The sequence below is a fragment of the Petaurus breviceps genome, unplaced genomic scaffold (genome assembly GCF_028583685.1).
Source record: "Petaurus breviceps papuanus isolate PSGF00001 unplaced genomic scaffold, PetGlider_PUasm1.0 138, whole genome shotgun sequence".
Classification (NCBI taxonomy): Eukaryota; Metazoa; Chordata; class Mammalia; order Diprotodontia; family Petauridae; genus Petaurus; species Petaurus breviceps.
In genome coordinates this window covers 22719333-22730476 of record NW_027185694.1, presented here as the reverse complement: position 1 = coordinate 22730476, position 11144 = coordinate 22719333, and the positions used below count along the sequence as shown (strand labels likewise).

Sequence of the window (11144 nt, the reverse complement as noted above, 5' to 3'; positions counted from 1 at the left end):
AGAAAGAAAGAAAGAAAGAAAGAAAGAAAGAAAGAAAGAAAGAAAGAAAAGGAAAACTTTTATCACAAACATGTATAGGCAAGCGAAACAAATTCCTGATATTGACCACGTCCAAAACATGTCTCACTTTGTACTCTTGAGTTCATTGCGTCTCTGTCAGAAGAGTTTAATCACAGAGGTGGTCTGTTTAATCATGAATCTTCTGGAATCAACTTTACAACTATTTCAATAGTTATTTATAAATCAATAATATTAGAGGTCTATAAGGGACTGTTTTGCCAATTCAATTACATTAAATTTTTAAAAATCAGTGTTTTATTTCTATGAATCATATGCTAATTGCCCGTGGTTGAATTTTAACTGAATTTTCAATTTTATAGAGTATGCTGATAACCATTTGTTAATGAGCAATGAGGACTATAATAGAGTATATCTGGGTTATCTTCAAACACAATACCTTTTGGAAGCCACAAGCTTAATATAAATGATAGTTAATACTGAAATATAGTTTCATATAGAAGTTATACCTAAACAAAAAAAAAAGGAAAGATCACACAATAGGATAGGAAGTAGAGTACACAAATAGAGATTGACTATCAAAACAGTAGCATATTCTACAGGATACTTGAGTTCTCTTAGTCATATAAGCTAAATGAAATTATACAAATTGTTTTATACACTCATAAAATATACAGTAGAAGAAAGTAATGTTTAAAATGCACATGCATTAAAATAGGTAAGACATGAAATCTTGACCATACTGCATTGTTTTGTTTTAAATGTGACAGAAAATAATAACTTCTAGTGTTCTCTAAAAGGAAACATATTACAGCAACACTATGATAACAGGAATACTATTTCAGCAGTAAAAAGTGAAAATATTATTTCAAGAAAAATCTCTAAACCCCTAATGTAACACAGCACAGGAAAAAATAAGTTAAAATTTATCTGTTCCAGATATTTCTAAACTAGAATGTACATTAAAAAAAAAACCCAAACTAATTAGAACTATCACAATAAAAGCAATTTTAAAAATCTGTACTAATTTTACCATTCAAATTCTTAACTCAGTTTCATTTTATTTTATTATTATTATTATTTTTAAAGCAATCGGGGTTAAGTAACTTGCTCAAGGTTACATGGCCAGTTATTTCTGGGTGTGGTGCTAAGTATCTGAGCCCGGATGCGATCCCCAGATCATCCTGACACTGGAGCCAGTGCCGTTACTCGCTGTGCTACCTGGCCGCCACCTCAGTTTCATTTTTAAAATCATTATACATAGAAACAACTTAAGGGAGTGATGAAAATACTCATTATATTCATGGGGGGGAGGGGTTGTCACAAGTCCCTATGATATCACAAATATCTCCATGAAAAAGGTGGGTATTTCTTTTCTTTTTTTTTGGAGGGCAATTGAGGTTAAGTAACTTGCCCAAGGTTACACGGCTAGTATTTTTGTGTGGGTGTTAAGTGTCTTAGGCCAGAACCAAACTCGGGTCCTCCTGACTCCAGGGCCGGTGCTTAACTCAATGCGCCACCTAGTCGCCCCAGTGGGTATTTCTTATCATGAAAGGGCAGAAAGTAGACTTTCAAGTTCTTATACAACTCTGGTACCCTGAAAACCAAAAGTCTAGTAAAATTATGTATTAGAGCTAAATTTTCTTTCCTTCTCTTAGGATACTGACATCCCTTCCATTTCCAAGTATTAATTTAAAATTTGTCTTTCTAGCACTTATGAGCTAAGGTCAAGTGAGAAAAGCTTTCATTTTTCTTACAAATAACATTATATGTGCAAATAATTGGCATTTCTTGTGTACCCAAATAGGACAAAAATGCATAAAAATGTGAAAAGTAACCAGAGAAAAACTTAAGAGACTTATATATGAATTCTTCAGTTTATGTCCCTGATCATTCTAAGACTCAAGGGTTTTGTACTGGACTCTATAGAAAGCACTATATATAGAAAGCAAACAATAATAGAGAAACAAAACCTATAACATTTATTCTATTTATGGCCTGAAGTAATAATCTATCCCATTACATTGTCCTATGCTTATTTTTGTTTAACATGATCATGACTCGATACATCCAATTTAAAATACTTAAAGGTTTTCTTTTTAAAATGTACAAAATCTTGTTCTTAGTTAAAATATCTAAACATTGATACAGTAGCTACTGTGTGACTTTGAGGTTAAAATTCCTTAATTAAGCATGCTATTCTACTACTGCTCAGTTTCTCTTCTCAGGTTACAAAACCTGGAAAAAAAAGCTTTTATACAGAGAAAAGGAGAGGCAATAAAGCAGTTTTCAAGTTCCTGCCACTTCTAACAAGTGGAAGGAGGAGCTTCCTGATTCCTCAAAATCCCAAGTCCGCCCAGCTCTGTCACTGCCTTGCTTTGTGCAAGTCACTTAACCCTCGGTGTTGTAACCAGAAGAGCAACACAGGACTGAACTTCCAAGCCTGTATAAAGTGTTCTTTAAAGGATGAGGCCAGTGTCTATTTGCTAAGGAGATTTTGATGAGATTAATACCAAGTCTGTGAAGAGTGGGCTGGAGGTTCTTTTTGTATATTTTTTCCTAGTTTTACAAATTTTTGGTAGATACACAATTTTCTAACAGAGAACATTTAACAACAATACTCATAATTCTAACCCTATTCTTCTAGAATCCATTTTAAGAGATATACTTCTAGGGAAATGGATTACTGGATAGCAGGACATTCCTTTTAAGGTGAGGGAAAAACAGAAAGCTAGCAATACAAATTTATTATTTTTTAAATACCAAGGAAGTTTCATGAAAAGTAAATAGGAAATGATACAAAGTGCTGAATTTCAGGTTTTAGATCTGGTTCATTTTAGGACCTGGGAATAATATTTGCCCTGCCAAACAGCATTATAAAAAAATCTTGGGCAGTCATGGTTCAAAATCCTACCTCAAAATTTTTATTTTGTTTAAGGCATAAAGTGCTCCTGTTACCAAAAACACAGAAGGAAGGGAATTCTGAAGGGAGAACTGATTCTTATGGACATGCTACTATCTTATAAACATACCAATTACATCACAAATAATTTCATTGCACTTTCTTCAACTGGAAAGTTACAAAGTTTATTACAAATAGTAATAAGAGCTGAGTACCTATGACAATGACTTTTAACATGAAATGTTAGAACTCCTTATTTCGTCCAAAAAAGAGTGATTTTTAGTTATATATATATAAAGTCTTCAAAGACAGTTGTGTCCATATTATAAAATACACATACATATATATGATATACATATATTACTTAAGGACTACTAATCATAAACTTTTGAAGACTCATTCCTGTAATATTAAAAGTATCAGAAATAAGGTTCATGGTCAGAAATGATAATAGAAAATGGGAATGGAAGAGCCCATACAATGCTACTAAACCCAAAGAATCTTATGAAACTAGCAGACAAAAACCAAAGTGGCTCTTTGGTATACAGTTATAATACAACTAAAGATTAGGAATTTATAAATACATTGTTTCAAAGTAGTAAAATCCTAGGTTACTATATTTAAGCCTGAAAATTTTATATAAATCTGTAGATAGAACTGGATGAGTAACCTTTCTGTCAACTTTTGCTCAGGTTAATAACAATATTTCAAAAGATTGGTGACATTATTCTACCTTTGGGTCTTTCCCCCCCTGCTACAAACCAAAAACGTAAAGGCATCTCTGGTGATGAAAGACAATAGAGTTGAGGAAATACAAAAGCACAACACCACTACTGACATGCTTTTACCTGGGAGAAAGAAAAGAACTGCTAAAGCTGGCTTCTCCATTACACAAGTTATCAGAAAACAATTCCGCCTCATTCCCTTCTCCATAATCTTCAAAATGCTCCTCCCCACTGATCACGGTAACGATGGAGTGGTTGTTCAGGTCAGAGCTCAAGGATAGGTCACGTGGGTGGGATCTAAAAGAGCAAAGAGTAAAAATACAAGGAAGCATTACCATTCTGACAAGGAGCCCTATTGGAACAAGTGCTAGAAGAACTTGGGCTTCTTAAGACTGAATTTAAGAGGCAGAATATGGTCACTGAATATGGTAAGGTCAAGCAATAGACATGGACACAGAAAACTTGCTTAGGACAGAGGAGCTAGGTTTTTAACTGTCTACTCAGTGTGCTTTTCATTTATTGTACAATGTTGCCTAATATAATTACCCTTTTAATACCTCTACCAGGTAAAGTTAAGCTTTGAAATCTTCGAAGCTCTGAAAATACACAATATCATCATAAAGGTCATTCTAATTGAAACAATTTTTAAAAGATCTGACAGAACTACAGTGGGTTCGATACTTGTTCAAGGCTACCAATGGAATAGAGAGAAGGTTACAAATTATGCAGCTGTGTTTACACCATCACTGAACATGACTTAAAATGTTTCCATTGTCTTTTAAAAATGTACTATTATTAAATTAAAAGGTTATGTTCGATTAACTTCTAGTACTTCAAAACCTTTGCTTGAATAAAGAAATAATGGATCAGAATATGATCACATTTAAAATGTTATGAACAATACTATTAAAAATTCAATTTTCACCTGACTCCAAACTGTCTCTGTAGTCCAAGATCCTTATCTAATAATGTGCTGTCCTCAGTGTTAACAAAAGAACAAAGTGCTTCGTTCTAACAGCAAAGGTCAGAGAAAAACATTCCACTTAAACATGTTATTTCCTTTTGTTAAGATTAAGCTTTTATTTTGAAACATGCTAGTTCCTGAAAAGAATTGTCAAGTATGCCAATATAAATGAGTATTTAGTAAGACAGTATTTCCCAACCTTTTCAAGAATGCAGTCTTTTATAAAATTTTCACTGATAAATAGTAACTACCAAAAGAAATAATGAAATAACCATATAAAATAAGGAATAAATTCTTGGGTAAAAGTCTTTAGCATTCAACAGCAAAAGTCTAAATGAATTAACAAAGGACAAAAACAAAAAAACATTTTTGTTTGGAGCTTATTTTCCAAGTCAATGAAGTTGGTCCACCTTTGAATTTTTATTTCTTTTGCATAATTATCGCCAAAGAATCACAAATTTGGAGCAGGAAGGGATCTTGGACATTATAGGCTAGGTGCTGGTATCCCACTTACTGGATGAGGGAGCAGATGTAAAGAAATGTTAGATAATTTTCCTCAAATCAGACAGCTGGTCTGTGGCATAGCCCAGAAACTAGGTTTAGTGTTCTTTATTAATGTAGATGTATATTTATGGATCATTTCTTTTTATTAAGGTTATTAGATTAATCAATTTATTAAGCGTCTACTATATGCCAGCCATAATACTAGGCACTAGAGATACAAAGGAAAAAATGCATGGTTCCTACCCTTAAGAGCTCCCCCCTCTACCAGAGAGCTATTTATGTATAATTTATGTACACTTACATACATTAATAAGTATTTGTAAAAATATAGAGAAAATGAATACAAGTTCTTTGAAGGGGCTGGAGGAGTAAGCACTAGGAGCTAGGAAGATTTGAAAAGGTTGCTTTGTGAAGGTGGCACTTGAGTAGTTTTGAAGGAAACAAAAATTCTTGTCTTTGGTTAAGGGGGTAGATTTCAAAGGGGAATTTATTCCAGACATGGGGAAGAACAGAGCCAGGAGACAGAGCATCATGGGGGAACACCAAGAAGGCTGCTTGGGCTTGATCCTAGTGATTGATTGGAGAACTCTCTAACCCTAACAACAATTCAGTTCAAGTGTTCATGAAGCTCCTACTTTTGTTAAACACTATGCCAGGTATTAGGAATACAAAGAAAAAAATGGAAACAGGTCCTGCCTTTAAGGAGCTTATGTTTTACTGGGGTAAAACAACATGTACACAGATAAATAAAAAGAAACTACTTTCCCCCCCCCCCTTTTTTTGTTGAGGAGGTAAGGCAAGGCAAATGGGGTTAAGTGACTTGCCCAAGGTCACACAGCTAGTTAAGTGTCTGAGGCCAGATTTTAACTCAGGTCTTCCTGACTCCAGGGCTGGTGCTCTACTCACTCAGCCACCCAGCTGCCCTATACTTTTTTTTGGTCTAGACTTTGGGGTTCATTAGCATAGCAAATTCCTGATGAGGAAATGCCCTCTACCAATGCTGATCTGTAGCTGTTCTGTAATTTCTCCTTTTAGAGACTTGCCTGATGGAACCAACAAGCTGCCCAGCGTCACACAGTCTCTATAGCTTTGACAGGACTGGAATCCAGTTTTTTTAGCTCTAAAGATGGCTTCCTACACAGTATGCCTTACTGCCTTGAATGCAAAATATATACAAAATAAATGCAAATTTTACACAGATAGATCACTGATCTAGTTAGAGGTTAATATAGCATATGTTGTGAGGTATAAGTCTAAACCTTTTTTTTTTGGCCATATACATAGCTATCAGTTTTCCCAATCATTCTTACTGAATGATTCTCTTCCTTAACACTTTTTAAATATAATATTAATTTTTTTATTTTTAAAACTTAAAAAACTGGAACAAAAGGGAAGTAATGTATTTGTCTCAGAAGAATGATTAGGAGGAATGATATTTTTACTTATGGAAAAAATTATTGGAGAAAAAGATGGACTTGATCATGTAAAATAAAGATTTTGAACAACAAAAACAACTGAAAGAAAGGAAAAATAAAGACTATATGATCATATAATTAAGTGGAAAGATACTGATAAAAAGAATTCATTTATGTTAATAGATAATTTTAAAATGTAAAAATAGAAGGGTCTTTCTATAATATGGCAAATATGTACTTAAATCCATGAACTATTATTAAATATGAGAAACACTAGAACCTTTCTGTTAAACAGGCATGTCCACTTTAATACCCCCAAATTTTTTGGCAGTAGCAAATTACTTTAATAAAGTACAAGGATATAAAATAAACCCACAAAGTCATCTACATTCCTATAAAACACCAGTAAGATTCAATAAAAATTGAGAGAGAGATGCACTTTATGGTAATTACAAAATACATCAAGTATTTGGGCATTAACTTATCAGGATGTATGAGAAATATATACTAAGACAATTTAAAAATGATTTTTGACAGAAATCAGGGAAGAGTTGAACAAATGAAGGACTAGTTCCCTGTTCATGGCTAGATTAGGAGACAGCTACATGGGGCAGTAGATACAGTGCTGACTTGGAGACAGGAAGGCATCAGTTTGAATCCTGGGTCAGATATTGTGTGATCCTGGACAAGTCACTTACCCTCTGCCCCAGTCTTGGTCTCCTTATGTACAAAACGGGGATAGCAGTAGCAGAATATGGTCATGAGGATCAAATGATATATGTAAAATACAAGTCTTACAGAATTATATAAATGCTAGTTCAACTACTAATAAAAATGTCAACATCTCACAAATTAATGTACATATTTAATGTAATACTTGGTTAATTCACAGAATTAGTCATAATAAAATTTATTTGGAAAAATAGATAATCAAAGTATCAAGAAGAATTATGACAAAGAAAACTGTAAAGAGAGACTAATACTATAATATTGTAAAGCAGTGCTTATCAGAACTGTCTGGTATTGAAAAAAAGAAAGATATGTGTAAGTGGAAAAGAATACAAAACTGCAGAATAACTAAATGTCCGGTGCTCTATCCACTGGGCCACCTAGCGGCCCAGAATGAGTAAATATATATAAAAGGTTAGTATTTGATTTTAAAAATGCTGAGGAATAAAATCATTACTTGACATAACTCCGAGGAATAGAGAGGTGATGGTCTCACTGTATTCTGACTTGGTCAGACCTTATCTGGAGGGCTGTGTTTAGCCTGCGGCACTATGATTTAAGAAGAACATTGATTAACAGCAGAGTATCCAGAAGAGAAGAACCAGCATGGTAAAGGACCTTGGATTTATCTCCTGTGAGGATCAGTTAAAACAATTAGGCACATTTGTTCTGCAGAATACTCAGGGGGACAGAATACCCATGTTCAAGAATATATATATATATATATATATATATATATATATTTTTTTTTTCCCCACTTGCCAATGAAATGACAGGAGAGATTCCTTTTGTGCAGAAGTTGGATTACGTGGCCACTGAGTGCTCTTCCAACTCTCTAATGCTATAATTTTGAAAAGAGGTTGGGTGGAAATTTCACAGGATCAAATTCAAACTTGAAAGGTTATGACTTCAGAGTTTCTATAAAGAAAATCAAAGATCATTTACTTCTTGAGAGGGACTAGTTTTTGTTCCAAGACTTCCCCCAGAAATTTATGGAAAATCACATAATGTTGGGTTGCAATCTAACAATCTCACTAAGGTGGCAAATTTCCAAACCATTGTCATGAAAAATTTGTTCAAAATGATATCTACAAAATCTTTAAGAAACAAATGAGAATCTAAAAGTGATTTTTAAAATTCTATTTTCATTTGAATTGAATAATCTTTACAACAGAAGCCACTGGCTGTATTTTAAGTAAGTTTCAAAATTCATAAATGTCTCAAAATAAACTCAAATTTTAAATCACTGATTTTGAACTGGAAGGGAGAGGTGGTCTAATCCAATCCCTCATTTTATAGATGAGGAAATTAAGACTTAACAAGGTTAAGTGACTTGACCAAGAATACAAGAATAATAAGGAATTTGAACTCAGATCCTCACACCAAACCCTCTTTCTACTATATCACATAATGATCAAATTTAAGGGGGTATAAATTTCAGGCTCTGGCAGACTACACCTATTTAGGGCATCATATTTTTGGAAGAACATTGAGAAGCTGAGGCATGTCCAATGGAGGGCAACCAAGATCATGAAGGAACCCGAAGTTACACCATATGATTATTGGAAAGAAGTGGAGATGCTTAATTAGCCTGGTATAGAGAAGACTTAGGGAGAATATGACAGCTGTGTTCAAGTGTCTGAAAGACTACTGTAAGGAAAAGCAATTGAATTTATTTTGCTTGGTTCCAAAAGGCAAAACTAGTAGCAATGGATAGAAATTACAGAAAAATAGATTTTTGTATAACATAAGGAAAAACTTCCTAACAATTTCAGTGACCTACAGTTGAATGGGCTACTTCTGCTTTTGGTAGGTTTCCCTTTATTGGGGTCCCTTAAGAGGAAACTGACTGATAACCACTTTTTAGGAATAGAAGGGGTTCCCCAGGAATGAGTTGGACTAAATGGCTTTTTATGATTTCTTCTAATACTTCACTGTATGAGTGATTTCGTATTCTGAGATTCTGGGATTCTTCTTTCATCTTCTCTTCAAATGAATTCAACACACCTTTTTCATATAGTGCCTAATATATGAAAAGAATTGCATTGGTATGTGGGAAGATTTATACTTAGGACAGAGTCCTTTCTCTCATAAAGTCTCTAACAAATGATTTGCTTAATTCTATTCCATTATTTAACAGAAAGACCATTTGAGCTGTAGAATTTTGTTAAAGTGTTTTAAAGATAACAAATTAGAAAATTACAATTCAGGAAGCCAAAACCTTTAGCATCAGTTTCTTACCTTGTTATATTTGCTTATTATTTCTCTTACCTTACAAAAGTACTTCTTCCTTATCACTAACCAAGCTAAAATACAGAGTATACCTTTTAAGGATCAGTTTTCAGATAAATGAGGTTTTATGATGATGATTCCAAAAAAAAGAGAAATATTCTCAGGATTCTGTCATATATTTTAATGGCTTGCTTACTTAAAACCAGAACTTTCTTGTGGTCTTGCTCAGTGGGTAATTACATTCTGAGAACTGATCATTATGAAACTATATATTTTCAGTAAAGAAAAGCACAGTTAATTTTGTTTTTGTAAATAATCTAAGTACCACTAATTGGTAACATTCCTATAGGACACTCTTGGGCTAAGAAGTCCAAGATAGCACTCTATCTTTCCTCTACTAAAAATCAAACAAAAAAAGATTTTTTCCTTTTCTTACCTTTCTTTTTTCTTCAAAGAAATTTCTCTTCCATTAAACTATCATTTTCAGCACTGAACTAATAAATTTCAAGATTATACTTCACTGGCTCACATGATCTTAGATTTAGAATGTGAAGGAACCCTAGAGATTACCTAGTACAACCCTCCTCATTTTGTGGACAAGAAAACTAAAGCCTCCAAAAAGAAAAAGAGCCTTGTTCAAGGTCACACAAGTGCAAGAAGCAGAGCTGGGATTTAAACCCAGGTTCTTTAAACCCAAATCTGGTACTCCTTCCACTGTGCTCTGCTCTCTGCCATGATTTCAGACTTTGCAGATGACCCCACTGGGAGCCCTCAGCTTTGTTCGCTCTACCAGAAATGGACTCTAATCCACTGCTTATGCTGTCAACCCCAGTTTCCAGCCTAGCTATCAATGGCCATGGCCAACCTCACTGTGTATTTCAACACCAACAACCATAATGAGCCCCTGGACTGAAATACTTTTCAGCTAACTGTAGACAATGTTCCAAGATAGTAGAAAGTTTCCATGCTCTGAGCAATGGAAGTAAGTGCTATGGTTACAAGGGAACATGCTTTCTCAAAATCATTCCTGGGTTCAAATGTCAGGGTTGTGACTTCACGTGTCATAATGACACTGTTGGCAAGTTCATCTATGGGAAGAAATTTGTTGATGAGAACTTCATCCTGAAGAACACTTGACCTGGCATTTGGCAAAGGGTGTGCCCAACAGAAACGGCTCATAGTTTTTCCTCTATACGGTTAAGACTGATTGGTTGGCTGGCAAGGATGTGGCCTGAGGCCAGGTGAGGGAAGGCAAAAACATCATGGAAGCCATGGATCATTTCAGGTCCTGAGATGGCAAGACCAGAAAAAAGATCATTACTGTTTACTGTAGACAACTCCTGTGAGTTTTTTTGTTTGTTTGCTTTATTTTTTGTCTTAATCATCAAAACATTCCTCTGGAGCCAGGGAGAACACCCTTAAACCTTGTCTGTTCTCATGCCCTACGATCCTTGTGCTCCCGTTTGTTGCAATTCTTTTTGGATTACATTTCCCTTTTCCTTCCACAGGTCTGCCTAGACTGCAAAGTTAAGTTTATGATTAAGAGAAATAAAAACTAACCTGCAAAAAATATCTATCATTTGCTTTTTCCATTGATTCAGATCACAACCCTTTCACACCTCAGCAGATTGTCTCACAAAACGCCATATCTAAAA

The 11144-nt window shown here is 34.4% G+C and overlaps 1 protein-coding gene across 2 annotated transcripts in view; it reads right to left on the bottom strand.

Annotated features, from left to right (window-relative positions):
• RAB11FIP3 (RAB11 family interacting protein 3) overlaps positions 1–11144 on the bottom strand; it is a 172284-nt gene that overhangs the window by 44007 nt on the left and 117133 nt on the right. For both annotated transcript variants that reach the window (XM_069107918.1, XM_069107925.1), the window contains exon 5: positions 3769–3942. In XM_069107918.1, coding sequence (XP_068964019.1) covers positions 3769–3942 — 174 coding nt within the window. The remainder of the gene's footprint in view (positions 1–3768; positions 3943–11144) is intronic.